Source organism: Helianthus annuus, chromosome 16 (assembly GCF_002127325.2).
Source record: "Helianthus annuus cultivar XRQ/B chromosome 16, HanXRQr2.0-SUNRISE, whole genome shotgun sequence".
NCBI lineage: Eukaryota > Viridiplantae > Streptophyta > Magnoliopsida > Asterales > Asteraceae > Helianthus > Helianthus annuus.
This window is the reverse complement of record NC_035448.2, coordinates 14,263,939-14,286,749: the sequence shown is the minus strand read 5'-3', so window position 1 is coordinate 14,286,749 and position 22,811 is coordinate 14,263,939. Positions and strand designations below refer to the sequence as shown.

General features: G+C 34.0%; 1 protein-coding gene across 1 annotated transcript; it reads left to right on the top strand.

The window, feature by feature from the left end:
* The first annotated feature begins 13,946 nt into the window (after positions 1-13,946).
* LOC110918678 (probable xyloglucan 6-xylosyltransferase 3) lies at positions 13,947-16,201 on the top strand. The gene has a single exon (XM_022162955.2). The coding sequence runs from the start codon at positions 14,644-14,646 to the stop codon at positions 15,985-15,987; it is 1,344 nt and encodes a 447-aa protein (XP_022018647.1). The 5' UTR covers positions 13,947-14,643; the 3' UTR covers positions 15,988-16,201.
* Positions 16,202-22,811: the final 6,610 nt, after the last annotated feature.

Genomic DNA, 22,811 nt, shown 5'->3' with positions numbered 1-22,811 from the left:
CACACGGGACTAAAACCATCGTGATTACGCACATGTTGCGAAGTTCAACGAACTTCGTGTTGACCATAACCTGGTCAAAGCAGAAAGTCAAACACAGTTTGACTTTCGTGCTTAAAACGCATAAAAGAACGAAAGAATGCTTACAAAGGGTCCTAGCTAGGAAGATCTTGATCCAAAACACTCAGGTATGAAGTTTTAGAACTTCAACTTAGAGTTATTCAGATCAAGGTGTGCAGAAACCAAATGAGAGCTTGGGTATTTATAGGATTCGGTAAACCGTTAGGATCGTTTCTTGAAATCCGAGCTTGAATCTTGGCCTTACACTTGGGCCCATGGTTTAGAATACAATGGGTACTCAAATACCAGTCCATAGAATCAAAAATCAGGGATTGAAAACCATCAAATGAGATGAATTGGACCAGGTTCATTGTTTCTGCAATCTGATGGTCTGTGGCTCCTTTACGGACCGTAAGAGGTCCCATACGGTCCGTAAGGACCCTTGATGCTGGCAGCAACTTTGCAAAATTGGCAGAACAGGCCCCTGAGACTCCAAACTTGATTTTTGATGCGTTTTGGCACGTTTAAACCTCGTTAAACTCATTTCAAGGCTCTAAAATGAAGTTAAAGTATAGGGAACTTAGAATATGCTCAAAAATATCTCGGATTTCGGCTCGTTTGGTCGTACGATTGCGTTGTTCGGTTAATTACGATGGAAATCGTAACGAACGCAAAAACGATCCAAATTAAGCGACGAATGGAATTTTATCATGCAAATCACTAAAATAAAATATTTTAATGATTACATAAATTTTTGGATGTCCGGATATATTCAGAACGTAAGATCTGCACGAAAATGCAAACTTATGCACTTTTTGACGCTTTTAGTCCCTATTGATCAATAAAGTTTATTTTAGCATACCGAACCCCTCAAAGCCTATTTCTACGCTATGTAACGGATATTTAGGGTATGTTTAACTTATGATCAAGTTCCAGAATGTTCGTTATTATACAAATCGGTATAGTTTCGCAGTTTGACACAAATAGTCCCTGCGATCGAACAAACTTGATTTCAACACACCAAACCATCCAAAACTTATTTCTAAGTTATGTGGAGGTTATTTAAGGTATGTTAAGCCTATGTAACTGTTTCGGAGTGTTTGTCGCGTTAAACTGACTGCATTTACGCACCAGTTTGCGTAAAACCTTCTAGAAAGCGATTTAAAGCTTGAAACTGAACTCGAATCAAATCGTAAAATTATCAAACACAAATACACACCTAATAACACCAAAACACACATAATAAAACCAAAGCACATTGTTTTATTGATAATTAACATTGTTTTACATTGTACAACGATTAGAGAACACAGTTGTCATAGTCTCCCCTACTTTAGGAATTTTCATCCCAAAATTTTAACTAGAGGAAACTTGTGAAAACAAATGCGGATATTTCGCCTTCATTTGATCCTCACGTTCCCAAGTGAACTCTGGGCCACGTTTGGACTCCTAACAAACTTTGACCAATCGAAACTGTTTGTTCTTCAGCTGTTTGACTGCACGGTCTATTATCTCCACGGGTTTCTCGACAAAGTGCAACGTTTCATCAACTTGAATCTCGTCGAGAGGTAGGGGTGAGCAAATTAACCACCATAACCGATAATCGAACCATAACCGACATAACCGAACCACTAATAACCGATAACCAATATAACCAATGGTTATGGTTATGAAACTTTGTATAACCACTCAATCGGTTATGGTTATGGTTATGAAGCTTTGGTTAACCAATATAACCGAAACCGAACCGAACTTGTGATGTTAACTTTATATAATGGATTTGTGTTTTACAAAACCATATAGAGGGTTTTTATTAAGATAAAAGTATGTTAGTAACAAAATGATATTGGTGTAGATGCCCATTTATTTTGATAAAGAACTAAGGTGTTATGGTGATAATTATTTTTGTTTGAGAATTACCTTATTAAAAAGAACCCTAAATTGGGAGTTTCACCAAAAAGTTTAGTCTCCGTTATCTTATAAAATAGGCTCAAGCTAAGTTCAAATCGTGCACAACGCTATTTATTTCAAACCTTGCTTGGTTACTTAACCGAAATTAACCAAAACCGACCCATAACCGACTTCATAACCGATTAACCATAACCGAAGTTTGGTTATGGTTATGGTTACCAAAACTCTATAACCGAACTAGCGGTTATGGTTATGGCTATTAGTAAAAACCGAACCAAACCGACCCATGCACACCCCTATCGAGAGGAATGTGAAGTTCAGCATCAGCTAAACACTTTCGCAAATTGGACACGTGAAAAGTCGGATGAATGTTTCCAAGCTCTGGAGGTAGCTCTAGTCGATAGGCAACTTTCCCAATTCTTTCCACAATCTTAAATGGTCCAACATATCGAGGTGCAAGTTTTCCTTTCTTTCCAAATCTCACCACTCCCTTCCAAGGTAACACCTTGAGTAGGACACGGTCTCCGACTTGAAATTCCAAGGGCTTGTGTCGCATATCCGCATAACTCTTTTGACGGCTTCTAGCTGTCACAAGATTATCGCGAATTTTCTTGATTTTGTCTGTCGTTTCCAGAATGAGCTCAGGTCCAGTAAGCAGAGCTTCACCGATCTCATTCCAACAGATAGGTGAACGACATTTTCGACCGTAGAGAGCTTCGAAGGGTGCCATATTAATGCTAGCATGATAACTATTGTTGTAAGAGAACTCGATCAATGGAAGATGAGAATCCCAATTACCACCAAAGTCTATCACGCATGCTCTAAGCATATCCTCTAAAGTTTGAATCTTCCTCTCAGATTGTCCATCTGTTTGGGGATGATAAGCAGTGCTTAGATTTAGTTGGGTTCCCATAGCAGATTGCATGGTCTTCTAGAAATGAGATGACAATCGAGCATCACGATCAGATATGATATCCAAAGGAACACCATGTCAAGATACAATCTCATCAACATAAATCTTTGCAAGTTTATCAGCAGATAGATCCTCGCGAATCGGAATAAAATGAGCTGACTTCGTTAATGTCACACCCCGATTTCCACGTGTCTCACCGGTGGGCCCGGTGGGGGATTACCGTGACGTAGTTGGCAACAATATAGTCAAACCACACAATATATGAATGCACAGCGGAAGCATAAAGATTATTATATTTCAACCATTGTTTGTAATATCAAATGTATTACGAATAGTCGAAAAGTATCCACAGGGGATCAAGTAAAAATATAAGTATTGTTCAACAGACGTAGGTATCTTAAGCTTGCGAGACTCTTTAGGATGCTAAGGAGAAATATCCAGCCAATTACGCATAGTACCTGCATTTAGTCTTTTTGGGAAAATACGTCAGTTTACACTGGTAAATACATTCAACCGACACTTTTGAAAAATGTTTATTAAAATTGATTTGAATGCACAAGGCACAAACTCTTTTATAACTTGGGAGAATTATTTACATTTATAATCTTGTGAACGAATTACATGTTCCTTATGCGTTCAGCAGCCCGGATCAAGTCCGGGTTAAAGATCAATAGACACACCACAACGACTATTTATGCACTGACGAGTGTACGCCTACACTCCGCGCTTAGGTCGTGGCCATTTCGTAAAATGATGCCAGGGATATCCGGGACATGGTCATTAACCCCCCCAAAGGCTTTTAAGTAACAAGACTGTTTAAACGAGCCGATCAAATTTATTCAATTACCCACTCAATCGGTGGAGAATTTGATGCCCGATCAAGCGGTATACTATGTACCGTAACCCAAGCCCGTATAACGGAAAATAAGTTAAAAGTATTTACCTTTGCAAGTATAAGTCCTTAATCGAAATAAACTGCAGATAGCTTTTACTGGTCTCCTATTCTGGAACGAAGGTTTAATATAACCTATTAGAATCCTAACGGGTCTTTTAATTTAGCCGTAGCTTAGACCGGTCAGTTTCAAGGATAGATACGGTTTAATCGCGTGAAAGGCGAAAACCGTGAATGGAATGTGATTTTGGACCCAACAAGTTTGAAGACTTGTTTTATATGGGTATAATAATCACACTCTGGATTTTGGGGTCAAAACAATATGGTTTGACCCGTTTCGGCTAATTTATGTAAACTAGTTACATAAGCCGAACCGTGCGCGCAAAAGGCGTAACGGGTAACCGTAAGAGTCCTACACTGTTTTCCTAAGTCAATATGCTTTAAAGAGGTTGTGGTATCAGTAGAATACCTTCCATAATGCCCGTAACGAGTTTAAGTTCATATTATGCCCGTAGGGGTATTTCGGTCTTTTTAAAGATTATAAAAGAGGTTTCTGAGTTCTACAGGAAATCTGGGTTTCCCGAATAGTTATAAAGTCTAAGATACTTTATTTATTATTTAAAATCAGTAGCAACTGGAATCGGGTCAAAAGACCTTGTAGAACTCAAGTTATGGCCGAAAAGGGTATATTCGGTAATTACCGAACCGATGCCATAACCGCAGGTTATGAGCAGGTTAAAAATAATTAAAAATCTTTAAAAATCCCAAAATATTATTTTACATCAGTGAGTAAAAGGTTTGGTGTCGAAATCCGGGTTTAGATAGGCGTTATGCTAATTGCGCTATTAAATTACTAAAGTTTCCGTAATTTGCGCTATTTAGCATAACTCCTATTCTGGACCTCGGATTGACGTGAAATTTTAGGGACATGCTTAGAAATCAGTAACCAAGGTTATGGTTCTTTCACATGTCCGAAATTCTCGTTTTAAATTAAAAAGGGCGTTACGGTCAACTTTTAAGCATTTAACGGAAATGTGTAAAAGACTCGGACAAACAACGAACCGGTCACAGAGGGTTATACCATCATGTAACCTGGTCCTAAAAGAGTCCTAAGGCATATCTAAATCAAACTTTAACGGGTCAGAACTAAAGTCAAAGCAAAAGTCAAAGCTTTTGCGACTTTCGGCTCCGAACCGGGTCAAAACATTAAATGGTCGGATCAAACAAGCTTAGATCAGTTAATATACTTATTATCATGTTTTGTGAGTGTTTAAACAGGTTACACATCATCTACATTACTGATTACACATTAAATCGCAAAGTAGCATTTCTGTTGACTTTTTCTAAGCACGTTTGACTCGATATTCTGACTAGTTAGAGTGGGAATCAGTGGGTGCCCTTTTAGGGGTTTAAAGCCCACATAATTACCAACATATAACTATCTTTGATTCGACAAACCATTGGACCATTTGTGATTTATCGCAAAGTCAATCGTTAATTACGACGGATTGACTTTTAAGCTAAACTATGCATAAACTAAGCCACAAAAGGGTAGACACACTTACAGAAGCTTGGTGCACGACTAAAGATGATAGAAGAATGGTTTAGAGCTCCAGAGATGAACTAGAATGCAGATTTGAGGTGTGTTTCAATTGTGCATAATGCATTGGCTTTTATAGTGAAAAACTTAGCTCAAGATCATTACAACTCAACCTACAAGGGCTCATGGATGATCAGCAGGTGTCCTAAAGTGCTAGGGGGCATGTAGAGGGCGCCCATGCTTCAATAAATGCTTCAATGATCGTTTATAAGCTTAAACATTGAATCTGTCCAAAGTTTCTGCATCTGGGACTCGTACGCGGCCCGCATTAGGATCCAGCAACTCGGACGCGGGCCGCATGAATCCTAATGTCAGAAAACGAATAAGCAGCTGGCTCGCGGCCCGCATTAAATTACCCATAACCTTAACGCGGCCCGCATTAGACCTGATTTCCAAGATTTTCAAATCTTTTGTAATGATTAACCTGACCTTTCAGTTTCGAAGGGGTAACTTTGCGATTTGGCCTTCGATTATTTACAATGAAGGGCCTCGTGACTTTTACCCGCATTGTTAAGTCTCCGGTTAGTTTAATTACTATCCGAAAAGCCTTAACTTTATTGTTGACGCTTTTAACCCCTCTCATACGAATTTGCTCATAACTTTCTCGTTTTAAAACGGAACTTCGCGAAATTTATATCGTATATTCTAGTGAGCGTATTTTACTGTTACAAAGCCTCGGGTTCGTCAAAGGGTCACTCAGAGGTATAAATTAAACATGTTGACACAATTAACCCCTGTAGCTTGTAATATCTCATTTTACCTAAGACATATAAACTACCTATCATACAACTAATTAAACCTAAGTGACCATAAGGTATAACCTCGGATGGTTATTCCCTATACAACTATGGTCACTAAACATGCTTGGTCGGATCCTAATGATCGACCAAACGGGTCTACTACGAAAGTCTAAGCGGTTGTTTAGACCGCTTGACTTGCGACTCTATACAAGCACGAAACTAAAAGTGACGAGCTAAACATGTTAAAACATGTTTACTTAAGTTAGAAAACAGGTTTTGATATCAAAACAAAGGGTTTTGATACCCAAGAGTAGTTTGGTTACAAAATACACATAAATACGCATTTTGGCCGAAACTACGACTCGTCACTATGCCTAGTCAACGTGGTAATCAGTAGGTTTAGTCACACGGGACTAAAACCATCGTGACTACGCTCACGTTGCGAAGTTCAACGAACTTCGTGTTGACCATAACTTGGTCAAAGCAGAAAGTCAAACACAGTTTGACTTTCATGCTTAAAACGCATAAAAGAACGAAAGAACGCTTACAAAGGGTCCAAGCTAGGAAGATATTGATCCAAAACACTCTGGTATGAAGTTTTAAAACTTCAACTTAGAGTTATTCAGATCAAGTTGTGCAGAAACCAAATGAGAGCTTGGGTATTTATAGGATTCGGTAAACCGTTAGGATCGTGTCATGAAATCCGAGCTTGAATCTTGGCCTTACACTTGGGCCCATGGTTTAGAATACAATGGGTACTCAAATACCAGTCCATAGAATCAAAAATCAGAGATTGAAAACCATCAAAAGAGCTGAATTGGACCAGGTTCATTGTTTCTACAATCTGCTAGTCTGGGACTCCTTTACGGACCATAAGAGGTCCCATACGGTCCGTAAGGACCCTTGATGCTGGCAGCAACTTTGCAAAATTGGCAGAACAGGCCCCTAAGACTCCAAACTTGATTTTTGATGCGTTTTGGCACGTTTAAACCTCGTTAACCTCATTTCAAGGCTCTAAAATGATTTAAAGTATAGGGAACTTAAAATATGCTCAAAAACATCTCGGATGTCGGCTCGTTTGGTCATACGGTTGCGTTGTTCGGTTAATTACGACGGAAGTCGTAACGAACGCAAAACGATCCAAATTAAGCGACGAATGGAATTTATCATGCAAATCACTAAAATAAAATATTTTAATGATTACATAAATTTTTGGATGTCCGGATATATTCAGAACGTAAGATATGCGCGAAAATGCAAACTTATGCACTTTTTGACGCTGTTAGTCCCTATTGATCAATAAAGTTTATTTTAGCATACCGAACCCCTCAAAGCCTATTTCTAAGCTATGTAAAGGATATTTAGAGTGTGTTTAACTTATGATCAAGTTTCGGAATGTTCGTTACTATACAAATCAGTATAGTTTCGCAGTTTGACACAAATAGTCCCTGCGATCGAACAAACTTGATTTCAACACACCAAACTATCCAAAAATTATTTCTAAGTTATGTGGAGGTTATTTAAGGTATGTTAAGCCTATGTCACTATTCCGGAGTGTTTGACGCGTTAAACTGACTGCGTTCACGCATCAGTTTGCGTAAAACCTTCCAGAAAGCGATTTAAAGCTTGATATTGAACTCGAATCAAATCGTAAAATTATCAAAAACAAATACACACATAATAACACCAAATCACATTGTTTTATTGATAATTAACATTGTTTTACATTGTACAACGATTAGAGAACACAGTTGTCACAACTCTGATCATTACTATCGTACCAAACCTAATTGAAATCAACCAAGCAACATCTGTATCGGTTTTGGTATTTGTTTTTATTGTTTTTGCTTTGAGAAACTAACACCGGATAAGTGAGATTCCTCGCGCTTCGCGATGGGTGCTGCTGTCGTATCAAACGGAACCGAAACCGACTGAACAAAATATGTGTCGGTATGTGTACTTAATTTTATTGTTTTTGCTATCGATAACAAACATCGTATAGCTGCCATACCATACCATACCGTACCGTACCAGTCTACATCGGTACCGGTATTTATTCATTTTTATGGTTTTCTGTTTGATAACAGGTACAGTGCCGCTACTATAGTGAACTGAATGAACAACATCGGTTTCGATAATACTTTTTTTTATTGTTTTCTTTCGATAAACTGATACCTTATTGTCACACCCCAAATTTCCAACCAAATCCCGGAGGGCCCGGGTGGGGAGTATCGTGACATAAGATTGGTATAGTTATAGTCAAAGAACACAACACATCAAAAGTCTTGGATTTAGAATATTATTACAAACCGATAATGTTCAAATGTTCAAAATTAACATACAGGCGGCTTGTAATAAAGATCCACAGGCGGATCGTAAAATGTACAAAAGGAGATCAACAGACTATAAGCATATCTAAGGACTTGCAAGATCCTCTTATCAATACCGAGCAACTTCCAGCCTATCACGTATTGTACCTGTAACTTAGTCTTGTAACACCCCAAAACGGGTTTCGATAATCAAACCACCCCAAAATGTCAAATACTGAAATGTGAAGCGTTGCTTGATACTTGATACTCAAGTCTCAACCCGCCATTCAATTCAGAAGTACACAATCCTAATTAAAACCTCTCATCGACCGTCATTATTCAAATTTTCATTGTCAACAAAGGTCATTCAAATCTCTCCGAAGTCTTTGCAGCTGAGCCCATTTTACTCTAGCATTCCCTTGGTACTTGAGTTCCATAGCATCCCAAATCTGCTTGGTCGTCGCCTTTTGAGTTATGTCTTGAGGATCGATTTTGGAAAAGATGGTTGCAGGCCTTCAAATCCTTAAGCCTTTTCTCATCATAATTCTCCTGTTGAGTTGTTGTTGCCTGTTCACTCGGCCTAATCACAACATACCTCTAATGTACTACCCTCCAATACTCCTTGGATCGAAGCAGGTTCTCCATAACCATGCTCTAGTGATCGTAATCACCATCAAATTTGGGCTCGCTCGGGCTTTGAACTAAATTGGTTCATCTCCCATGGCAACAACACTTAGATAACTCACTCAAGAACACTCAGTATTAGGTGAATTTTACTCTGATACCACTTGAAGGATTAAGTGATAACAAAACTCAATTTACCGAAATTCGAATGATTCTTTATTTAATCAAAGGGTGGCTTTATATAGCCGATCATACAAAGGAATCAAACAAGAAAGGTGGAAATAGAAATAGTAAAATCATAGCAACTCTCCGGCCACAACTCAACTGGGTAACAGGACCTAACGACTCGATAAACAGATGGGTATTAAGCCTTATTACATGGACCCAAATACTTAGTCCAAACGTAAACAATAAGCCCAATACAAATAATTTTAATTTAATAATATAGACACACTGTTGAGATAGTGAGGTGGTCATACATTTTTATGCAATGTCAGTGGCGAAGCTTGAGATTTCCGATCGGGGGGTCGAAAACGTATATACCAAAAACTTCTATGGAACGGGGGGGGGGGGGGGGGTCAAAAACGCATATACCCAAAAATTTCTATACGAAACTACATACTTTCCACCACTGAGCGAAAAGTTCGGAGGGTCGACCGCCCCCATAAAGCTACGCCCTTGTGCAATGTTGTATCATATGACTCAAAATCTATTTTTTTATGTGGTGATTTATTAAGGTTTTTACTATTTCCATATCCATATATCTTATTTTCACATCCTTTTTTACTCTATGTCTCTCTATATAAATCTATGTATATCTATACTATATTATAATACATGAGGGAAGGATTCCCAAAAGTTAAGAACTTCTTCCCCTATTATTTATAAATAAACCCCTAGAATGAGGGTAAAGTGGTCTTTTAAACCATAATTATTTTTAGTCCCTCAATCTATTACATTTAAATCCTTGACATTTAACATAATTATAGGTAATTAGTTACACTCCCCCCCCTCTTTAATTCTTTAATGTATTCCTGCGATATCTTACAACCCGTAATGTTTTAAAAAAATCCGAAGGTACCATGACGATCGGCACATTTTTTTAAACGTTTCGATAGTTGTCTTTTTTAGTTTTGCCGTGCGTTCATAAAGTACAAATAGCCGATGCGTAAATGTACAATTGATTAAAGCCAACATTTGTTTTTTACCCAAGCCAGCTTTGACCATTACCTAGCTACCGTGCATTAACATTTATTTTTTACCCAAGTTTTTTATTTTGAACGGCATTAATAAACTAAAATATGCCCTAATTTTACTTGTACAGAGTCAATTTGTTGTGGCATGTTTAATATAGTAAGTACAGATAAAACTCACAACAAACTTCCTATTAAACATGTCACAACAAACTAAACAGGGTATGTGCATCTTATTTTAAAAACTTAAAACTCACAACAAACTTCCTAAATAAATGGATGACCAATCTAAAACTAAACCCTAATGGACTACTATAAATACATAGCAAACACTCACAATTCTACATTTCTGTTGCTAAACAAATTTAAAATATGGAGCCAGTTCTGAATTCACTTGATGCGAAAAAACAAGCTTGCGATATTGAAAAATCTAAGGTCGGTTCTATGATAAGTTTTGTTATATCGCAATAATGAATAATTGTTTTCTTTTATTTACTTTTATGTGAATACTAACTTATATGATTTTTCAGATTCAACACACCAATTTAAACACCCCAGTTGTCGAACAAGCTTTTGTTAGTTTTTAAGTAATATTTTCGCTTATAATCTTTCATATTAACAAGTTCGTTATGTTATTATTTGGTGTTTTATTGTAGGATGATGGTGATAATAGTGTTGAAACTATTTCTTATGGTGCAATGTTCAGTCCATACAAGTCTAAGCTTCAACGTCAATTTAGTGAAGAGGTAATTTTAAAATTTATTTAAACTTTTTTAAATTTTTTTATTCATCATTTGTTCTTTTTTTAAATTTATTTAATCATTTTTTAACTTTTTGTTAGTTTTTTGTTTTTTAAGGATCGGAAGTATGAGAATCAAAAGAAAAGATCTAAGAGACTCTCTGAATGGAAATGGGTCGAGGTTATAAATTTAGATGATTCTGAGGACGATGAGAAAGAAGATGAATTAGATGATACTGCTGATTCGAGCACAAACAAGAAAAACGGATCAAAAAAGAAGAGATTTTAGATTAAATATATCAAGTGTTTTTATGTTTTTTTTCATTTTCAGTTGTTTTTGTTTGATATAGACTATCCCATGAATAATAAAGTTTATTTTATATTTGAAGTTTATGTTTTGTGTTATTTTATTGCACTTATAATTTACATCTCGATTGAACTAATATACTTTAGTACTTAATCATGTTCGTATTATATAATTTACATGTTCGTACTTGATCATTTCCAAAGAGATAAATTCGATTACCAAGAATGGCCAAAACATGAAAACTACCTCTTGGTTTGTAGTAAATTCAAGATTGTATTTACAAAGCACACTAAACTTATTCAATTTAACAGTCATGTTCCACGAGGATTTCGTATATATCCATTAGTGCCTTCTATAAAAAAAAAATACTGTTGGACGACACGAGGTATGAAAAAATAATTATATAATATTATAGATTTTTCGAATAATTTGTATTTCTTAAATAAAAAGATAAAGTTAATAAAGATATAAACTTTTACATCCTATTTTTTTATAAAAAACTGTTTTATAAAAATATGATTTTTTAAATATTTATAAAAATGAAATTTAACATTAGTTAAAGGTGTTTAAAACGTACCTACAAGTTACCTACTATTTTTCACTTTTTACTTTTTCAAAAACGAAAATTTTAAAATTAAAGTTTATTGGATGAGTATGATGTGGATATTTAAAAAAGTTATGGACTTTAAACAATAAAATTATAAACTTTATCATTTCACCAACAAAATAAACTTACTTTATAACGATAGCAACTTATTTTTTTATTTTTTGTCATTTGTTTAGTATTTTTTATTAACAAACGAATCTTTACATGTTTAAAACAGTTTTTCTATACTTTATTTATTATTAATTTTTATAACAAAACAAAACTTTGATATTTAGTAGATAGAAGATAAACTATGTTCCAAAATTTTAGGAATTATTTAATACTAATTTACGGATTAGTAGATAGATAGTAAACTATATCCCAAAATTTTAGGAATTATTTAATACTAATTTACAATATTTAGTAGATAAATAGTAAACTATGTCCCAAAATTTTAGGAATTATAAGTCAACTAATAAAAAAATAATTATTGCAGTTATTCTTGGATATTAATCTAATAATTTGCATTTTTTAATTAAAAAGTAATAAAGTAATAAACTTTAAAGCTAAACTAAAAAACTGAACTTACTATGATATAAAGTTAATAAAAAAATAATTATTTTATAAACATTTTTATAACAAGTAATATAAATAAAATACTCCAGAAATTTACAATCTTTACTAGATAAATTCTAAACTGGGTTCCAAATTTTTAGGAATTATAAGTTCAACTATATTGTTATAGATAATATTAGTCAGTTCTAAAATAATTATTTACCAACTTGACTAGATACATAGTAGTAGATTGTGTTGCATATTTTTAAGGATTATTAGTTAAAAGTAGACTCATATAGATAAGATTAGTTAGGAACTAAAAATTTGAACTTAGTATGATATAAAGTTAATAAAGATATAAACTCTTATCATCCTATTTTTTATAAAACAGGTTATGAAATCTTATAAAAATATAAATTTTTTATATTTGTAAAAACCCGAAATTTAACAATATAAGTTAAAGCTCTAAAACGTACTTACGAGTCAAATACTATTTTTTGTTTTTATAAAAACGAAAATTTTAAACTTAAAGTTTATTGTATGAGTACTATGTAGATATTTATAAAAAGTTATGAACTTTAAAGAATAAAATTATACTTTATAATTTAACAAATAAAATAAACAAACTTTACAATTATAACAACTTATCTTTTATTTTTTGTTTTTTGATTATTAATTTTTATACAAAAAAAAACAATATTTTTTGTCTTTTGGTTATTATTTTTTATAAAAGAACAAAACTTTTACATATGTGTAAACTTATGACATATATCCACCACAATAATGTTATCATAAATATTATACGAATAAGAAAACTAATAGGAATGAGTGTTGCAATGCAAAGTGTCGCCCCCGCCGCATCGCGCGGACACCCTACTAGTATAAATCTATGTATATATAAAGATATATAGAGTAGAGGAGTGTGAATATTAACTCATGTTTTTGGTGTGCCATTCTAAACCAAATGTACCAAACTCTTCTAAAATAAAGGAAAAAAAAGCTATATAACAAGATTCCTAGCAAATTAAAGTGTATAAAACTCAGAATTCGTTTAATATAGTTTTTTTAACGTTAAATTTGGATGATTGACAGACCACTGAACTACCATTATGTCTATACATAAATTCAGGAGAAAACCTAATAAATATAGGAAAACCCCCTTGTTAGAATCAAACCCAAGACCTATTGTTTTAAAGTCTTATTCCACCTTCAAGATGCCACTAAGTTATAAAGTAATGAATTTTGTTTAATATACTTATTTATAATTATAATTTCACTATACAACACATAAAGCTACAAAATTTGAGAGGTTTATGTAATTTAGAACCTTTTGTATGCATATAATTGGAATTATCATATTGTCATTTATCCGCAAAATCTGCCAGCTGTTCAAAACCTCATGCTCAAAACACCAGTTAGGTTAACACGAAGCTACACAGCATGAACCTTTCACGCGCTTATCAATATCAAATATCATTCCACCCCCCCTTTTTTTTTCTAAAAGTAAACTTCATAAACACCTTTTATCCACTCCCAAAACTTCAATTTTAATTCCAACAGATAACTTTTTATTAACATAAAATCGAAAAATCCCCCAAATCTTCACCCACATCACAAGTCTCTTCAATCTTCATTTCATAGTCTTACAGACTTACTGCCCACTAGTAATACAATACAATAGTCATCAGTCGGTGCTCTTCTTTCATATTCCAAACATCATCTTACTCTCACCCACGTTCTAAAAATCTTAATTATTATTGCATTGCAATCTTCAAACTCTTGAATCTTTCCCATGACCCAATCACTCCTTTCTTGATTCATAACCCCTACCCCCACATCTCCATCTCCAAAACCCTTTTTTTTCAAGAAAATTGGGATTTTAAGACCCATCAAGATCATATTAGTCAAATCTTTCAATTCTTGAATCCTTGTTACTAAAGATTCAATCTTTTTAATGACCCAGTTGCCAGTTTCTTGATTTATAAATTCCACTATCACATCTTGATCTAATAACCCCTTTTTCTTTTCAAGGATTTTTAGACCCATCAAGATTGTATGAATCAAATCTTTCAATTCCTTGAATCTTTATTACTAAAGATTCAATCTTTTTCATGACCCAGTTGCCAGTTTCTTGATTTATTAACTCCAGTATCAAATCTTGATCTAAAAAACCTTTATTTTTCAAAAAAAATTAGGATTTTCAGACCCATCAAGATTATGGGTCAAGAAGGAACTCAAAAAAGAGGTTCTTCCACTCTACCCACTTCCACCGCCGCCAACGGCGGCCGCCGTAACCTCCTCCGCGGCGGTGGCAACCGCCAGATCCACAAAACCCTAAACAACATCAAGATCACAATCCTCTGTGGTTTGGTTACAATTCTTGTCCTACGTGGCACGATTGGCTTTGGCTCACTATCTTCTGATAATGAGCTAGAGAACCAAGCCATTATTGAAGAGACTAATCGGATCCTGGAAGAGATCCGATCCGATAAGGATCCGGATGACCCGGAAGATTTGCAGAGTCAGCCCACAATTACTCTTAATGACACTTTTACCCTTGGTGCAAAGATCTCTAATTGGGATGAGGAGAGGAGTCTTTGGTTAAGTAGAAATCAAGATTTCCCGAATATCGTTAACGGTAAAGCTCGAATCTTGTTGGTTACAGGGTCTCCTCCAGGCCCTTGTGATAATGCTATAGGTGATCATTATTTGTTGAAGTCAATTAAGAACAAGATTGATTACTGTAGGATACATGGTATTGAAATTGTGTATAATATGGCTCATTTGGATAAGGAGCTATCCGGGTATTGGGCGAAACTGCCGTTGATTCGCAGGTTGATGTTATCGCATCCGGAAGTCGAGTGGATTTGGTGGATGGATAGTGATGCATTGTTTACCGATATGGTTTTTGAGCTTCCGTTGTCGAAGTATAAGGATCATAACATGGTTATTCATGGGTACCCGGATTTGTTGTTTGATCAGAAATCGTGGATTGCGTTGAACACCGGTAGCTTTTTGTTTAGAAACTGTCAGTGGTCGTTGGATTTGCTTGACGATTGGGCGCCGATGGGTCCAAAAGGTCCGGTTCGTGAAGAAGCGGGTAAAATTTTGACCGCCAATTTGAAAGGGAGGCCTGCTTTCGAAGCGGATGATCAGTCCGCTCTAATATACTTGTTGATTACGAAAACCGAGTGGATGAACAAGGTTTATATCGAGAATTCGTATTTTCTTCACGGGTATTGGGCTGGTTTGGTGGATCGGTATGAAGAAATGATGGAGAAGTACCACCCGGGTTTGGGTGATGAAAGATGGCCGTTTGTGACGCATTTTGTGGGGTGTAAGCCGTGTGGAAGCTACGGGGATTATCCGGTTCAGCGGTGTTTAAGTAGCATGGAAAGAGCGTTTAATTTTGCGGATAATCAAGTGTTGAAGTTGTATGGTTTCAGGCACAGGGGACTTTTGAGCCCTAAGATCAAAAGGACCAGAAATGAGACTGTGACACCATTGGAGTATGTAGATCAGTTTGATATTCGGCATTCGGCTCAAGCTACTAGCAACTGAACTGAACAATTATTGGCCTCAAGAGGTGACAATCTTTAGTGTTTTTTTTTATATATTTGTTTGAGTTTTATAAACAAGTTATAGTTGATTTTGTTGCCACTGTATTTGATTTGGTAAAGTAAGGTAGAATTCTTTTGTTAAAAGTAGTAACTATGAAACCCTCAATAGTTGGTTATCTATTGGTATATTGCATGAAGAAATTTTTATTTGATTACTTGTATTCATTCCTGAGCTGACCAAAGTAAAAGTTAAAAAATACGCCAACATCAGGTCGGGTTTATTATGTCATTTGACCTGGTTACCGTTGTTGCATCCGCCACCCCATTAATCCAGACATAGCCACCTCGACCACACCCGCCCCTACTTGGATCACCCCTACTTCCATCCCAATCACTGCAGGGTGGGGGTCGCGGGGGGGGGGGGGGGGGGGGGGAGGGGGGATGGTCAGGCTGTGGAGACGGGGGCCCTTAGTTGGTTGAGGTTGCGATGGTGAAGGTGGTGGTGGCGGCAAGCTATAGGTGGTTGTGGTGACAATGCCCAAGTCAATGTGGGTGTGTGGCGTCATCGATGATAGTGGTGCAACTAGTATGTGGTGGCCATAGTGATAGATTCAAATTCCTAATTCCTTTATAGTTCTTTTGTCTTTAAATTCTAAATATTTTGACAATTTGAAGATCGGAATGCTATGAGTTGTGCTTGAACGCTTGGGTTATTAGCTAGTCCAGGACTTTATCCGAGACAACCTCAGCGGATAGGAAGGTGTACGTGCCTGCCTAGTCGTGTCTATGCGACGAACGCACCACTGGTTGAGAGTTGGCCCCACTATCCTGATGAGTCCAAGGCAGGACGAAACTAGTGACTCACACAAAGAAGCGGGATGGATTGGCTTGTCCCAGGAATTTGAGAACGCCAAACGGGGGTCGAAAACTAACCCGTGACAAAATGCACCCTAAGATCACAATGCACAAACGTTCGCATGTGGATAAATCTTACTAATCGACCCAGTTAAGAGTGATTTTTAGATTTTTTGTGAGTTTTATGCATGTTCTCCATAACCTCGAATTTGAATTTTACTAAAAAGAAGAAATAATGTGTTTTTAACCACCGAATTCCAATAAGGTTGAATTTAAACGACAACGGGATTGTCGTTCCATGTTCTTTATGTCGATTGTGTTCAAAAGAGGTGGAAGATGTTAGATGTGATTAATCTTTTCGCGAGGTGTGACATTGTAAAGAAGATTTTTAAATTTGATATGACATGAGTGATCATGTCTAAAACTTTTTTTATACCTGTAGTCATGGAATACGAATAAATTTGTGTATTTATTTTTCTATCACTACCTTCAAAAGAACTATATTTTGCAGTGGCGAACCTAGAAATTTTTTCCTGGGGGTGCGGAATATTTTCAAAGATTTTAGGCCCCTAGCTGTATAAAAATACCGGTTCATAGCGGGTCGAGTCGGATCATGTAAGACAAAAGAACATCAAACTAAAATTTATAAATCATCAAAAACACATCAAACGTCATTACAAATTACAAACGTATTTAAAATTGTGCCCTACAGGTTTTTTTTTTGAAATATATCCAAAATATCATCTAAAGGTACTAAACACGCCATAAGTTCATTACATTCTTACTCATTGTTCCTTTTTTTTTAACGGCTAATTTCTTTAATCCCCTGTTATCTATGAGACTTGAACCCAAGACCTTCCGCTTCCCAACCTAGGTGTTTTAAAGGCTTTGCCTTTGCCAATGGACCACCACCCCATTGGTCCATATAATTTGCTCCATAAGTTCATAAAACAACACTAAACACTTAAACAAAATAAACAACCATGTTCAACCATAGCCCATAACTTTCAATTATATTTTTAAACATTCAAGCCCTAATATTAAATGTTGATTACTTGTAACTAATAATTTAAACAAACAAAGCTATAAATAAAACAACAAAATCATTTAACTACAAGTCTAGAACAACAAAAAAATATAAAAAGATTAAACCCTTACACATCTATATTTTCTCCTAATCTATATATATTAATAAATGAGATGATTTGGGCTATTTGTCCTTTAATGGTGAAGCCATTTTGCTGATGTGGCATCCAATGTTTGAGTAGAGTGTGATTTTGGGAGGGAAGACACAATATTAGATGTGTTGAGAATTGGACACGGGATCCGAATTATAATCGGGTCAAAGTTAATGGATCTTATATATCATCTTTTCCAAACAACAATTGTTCACAGCCTCACTTTTTTCAAACCCTAGATCTATTTTTCTCTAATCTGGTTCTTCCTTATTCACCGATCGAGCATAGGTATGTTAATTTTCTTTTCCGTCTTTGATTTTTCTTTGTTATTGTTTTAAACAGAATCTATCTCTTCCTTAAACCCTAGATATCATCTATCGATCATCGCCGCATCTTCTTCTTAAATCACCATATACCAGGTTCGTTCTTGCAAATGAGGTCTTATTTTTTCGCCATTAAATCTTCTTTTGATGTTATTTGTAATACAATCCATACAAACTTGGCTAGATCATTTGAATCGTCCATCGATTTGAGCAGATTCATGTTTTATCATTCATATTATTCTTTAATTAGGGCTTTTTTCTATCATTAGAGTTTTTATTGATGTTTAGCTTACCTGATCCATACAATTTTTTTATGTTTGAATTGTCCAGCGATTTGTCGGAAAATTCGAAATTCCAACGATTCAGTAACCAGGTTTGCGATTTTGTATAGCATTTTGGTTTTTATAATATTCATTTTATGTATGTTCTTCAGATCTTCTACGTTCCAAATAGATTGTTGATCATCATGTAAAAATATTTTGAAAATTTTATAAAATTAGGGCACATCACTAGAATATGGTGTGAAAAAAGAAGTTTTGTCAATGAATATTTCTAAACGAATTTAGCTTACTATTCTTGGGTTGTTTTCTCTCTTTTCTACCTAACTTCTCCGATCACAATCTTCAACCAAGAATCCGGATCAAATCAAAGGTAAATATACCAAATCGAACCATGATCTGCGTTATTTATGTTATTCGATTTTATACAAAGTTGATTTTATAATGATTGTTTCGATTGCTAAAAACCATTTTTTTTCTGATTTCTGTAGATCCGATCATAAAAATTAAAGGTATGTTGTTATTTATGTTATTCGATTGTATACAAAGTTGATTTTATAAATATTGTTTCGATTGCTAATAACGTTTTCTTTGTTCTTATTTCTGTAGATCCGATCAAAAAAATTAAAGGTATGTTGTTTTAGTTAGTTGTTTATCATGTCTTCCCCATTTATGACAGTTATTGAATTTTGTTGAATTTGTTTTTCATGTGAATCCGTAATCTGTGATAAAAATCGAACTCTGATAATTACTCAAACAAAAGAGTTTAGTTAAATTTTATAGTTTTTTTTAATCTTTTTTAAGTTTGTAATATTTAATTTTATCCTTTCTGTTTAGTAATTTTTTTAAATTAGTAATATATGTTCTGAATGATTTATGGTTTGTATTTTCCCATGTTCTGAATGATTTATGGTTTGTACTCGGAATGTTCGTCTACCAAAACAGGTTAGTTAAATGTTGTTGGTATTATTTGTTTTTTGATGTATAGTCTTTCTTATTTCTTATTAAATTTTGTGTCACTATTTTTTTATATTAGTAATATATGTTCTGGATGATTTATTGTTTGTATTTTCCCATGGTGAAACCTCAATTTTTTTTGAAATTCGGACTCGGAATGTTCGTCTACCAAAACAGGTTAGTTAAATGTTGTTGGTATTCTCTTTCTTATTTCTTATTAACTTTTCTGTTTAGGTATAATTTTGAAACTTTATGTCATTATCTTGAAGTTCATATTGTTAGTTTTGTCAGTTATGAGTTTTTCTATTTAGGTTTAAAGATACCTTTAATTTCTTTCTATAGATGTTTTTGTTTCCATGAACACATTACTGTTTTTAAGGTTAATTTTTGTATTCTCAATTATAACTCGGTTTCTGTAATTAGACATTGTTTCTATAAATAAGTTGCCGTTATATTTTTTAAAAAAATTCCTTATTTCCTTTGTAGTTATGGATCCTAAAAACAACACTCCTTTGTTTTTGGTATTGTTTGTTTTTTGATATGTATACTCTTTCTTATTTCTTATTAAATTTTCTGTTTAGGCATAATTTTGAAACTTTTTGTCATTATCTTTTGAAGTTCATATTGTTAGTTTTGTCAGTTATGAGTTTTTCTATTTAGGTTTAAAGATACCTTCAATTTCTTTCTAAAGATGTTTTTGTTTCCATAAACACATTACTGTTTTTAAGGTTAATTTTTGTATTCTCAATTATAACTCGGTTTCAGTAATTAGACATTGTTTCTATAAATAAGTTACCGTTATATTTTTTAAAAAATTCCTTATTTCCTTTGTAGTTATGGATCCTAAAAACAACGCTCCTTTGTTTTTGGTATTGTTTGTTTTTGATATGTATACTCTTTCTTATTCTTATTTCTTATTAAATTTTCTGTTTAGGCATAATTTTGAAACTTTATGTCATTATCTTTTGAAGTTCATATTGTTAGTTTTGTCAGTTATGAAAACTATTTAGGTTTAAAGATACCTTTAATTTCTTTCTAAAGATGTTTTTGTTTCCATAAACACATTACTGTTTTTAAGGTTAATTTTTGTATTCTCAATTATAACTCAGTTTCTATAATTAGACATTGTTTCTATAAATAAGTTACCGTTACATTTTTTTAAAAAATTCCTTATTTCCTTTGCAGTTATGGATCCTAAAAACAACGCTACTTCGTTTTTAAAGTTGATTGATGACTATGATCCTATATTTTTGGTATGTTTCTTTGGTTTTCATTTTATCAACAGATAATAAGTTATTTAAGCTTATATGTTTTTTGTTTCGATTCATAGGAAATACCGTATGATTTTGCAAGCTTATTGTGGGGAGGAAAAGTTCCATATGGTCAATGTCTTGAACTTATTGATGATGGCTTATCTTGGGTTGTTAGACTTAAAAGAAATGTTTCGAGACCTGTCTTAGGTGATGGATTCACCAAATTCGTTAAAGATTCTGGTCTCAAAAAGAATGATTATCTATTGGTCAAGGCTATTGGAACATCGACATTTTATGTTTCTGTATTTAAATCATGCGTTTTCGAGAACTCCTTTATCTCTAAGGTTGCTCCTGATGATACCTTTATTGTAAGTCATATTTATAATATAATAAGCCTGTTTTAGAAATTTTTTTGTTTTTTACGGTTTGTTTATGTTAGTTTGTAAATAATTTTCAGCTCATGGCTGACAAATTCTGGAAAAATTTTTACGGGAAAAGGTTTAAAGGTGGAGAGGCAACTCTGTATGTTGGAAATATGTATTGGAATGTTAAGATGGAGGGATGGCCCGACAGAAGTGCCTTCACTGATGGTTTCTCTAAGCTGATTGACGATCTTTCGTTAGATACCCGCTCTACTATGTTGTTTACGAGTGTTGGATATAAAACTTTCGAGGTATCTATTTTTAATCACTTAACAGGTACTGAAATATTTTCAAGAAAGTTGAAGTGGTTGTTTTGGAAGATTCTATTTATGGAGATGAAGGATTTGATTTATTGACTGCGGTTAGTGTTATATAATTTATTATTAATTATTTATTAATACTATCTTATTAGTTAAACTTTATTTTAACATTGTTACTAATGTGAATTTTTTATATGTAGTCTAAACACAATGAGAAGCATGAGACTAACGAAAGTCATGTTGAACAAGGTCTTTCTGGTGATAGTGTTGGTGACTTTCAACTTTCAAATTTTGAGTCTATTTTTAATGTTTGTAACTATTTTTTAATATATAATAACAAACTTTAACAATCAGTACATTGTTGTATTCTTATTTTTTTATATTTATGATGTCATTTTTTAGGATACTGGCGACTCCAAGTTTAATCGATATATAGCTGCTCAAATTGAGATGGAAGATGCTAAGAATCTGGTAAGTGTATAAGTTCAAATTAGTAACAGATCTTATTATATCCATTAGATACATATACGATTTAATTGTGCTACTATTTTATTTTATGTAGTTCAAGGATGGTTGGAATACAAAGAATGATGCTTTGAAAAATACTCCGTCTGCTACCTCTCAATGTCATGTAATATTTTTTATATAAGTTTGTTTGTATATTATATAGATTCTATTAATATTAATTACTTCATGATATATTTATTTGTTTGTTATTCATTGTTGTGAAGTTTGACACAAAGGGGAAGTCAAAGGTTGTTTGTGGTAATGAAACTGTTTCTCCAAAGGTTTATATGAACTAATAACATAATTTCATAATTCTTTTCAATATGTACAATACATTTTTTATCATATTATGTGTTTTAATTTATCATATTGTTTCGTTTTTCTTTTAGGTCAAAAGCAAGTCTGATATGGATCTCGATAATTTCTTGACACCAAAAAATAAATTGCATGTACATACCATGTCTTTGGACACGAAAGGGAAATCAAAGGTTCTCTGTGGTGATGAAACTGTTTCTCCAAAGGTTTATATGAACTAATAACATAATTTAATATATATATTTTTTAAAAATATGTAAATTGTATTTTGTATCATATTATGTCTTTTGCTTTATCATATTGTTTTTATTTTGTTTTAGGGCAAAAGCAAGCTTGATATGGATCTCGATAATATCGCCTATCGTACGCGTTCAAACTTTCATTGCAAGAATGAGTGTGTTGACATTGATATGATTAAGCCGGGTGAAAATATTTCTGTAAGTACACATTGTATAATGTTTATTAATAAAATTTATT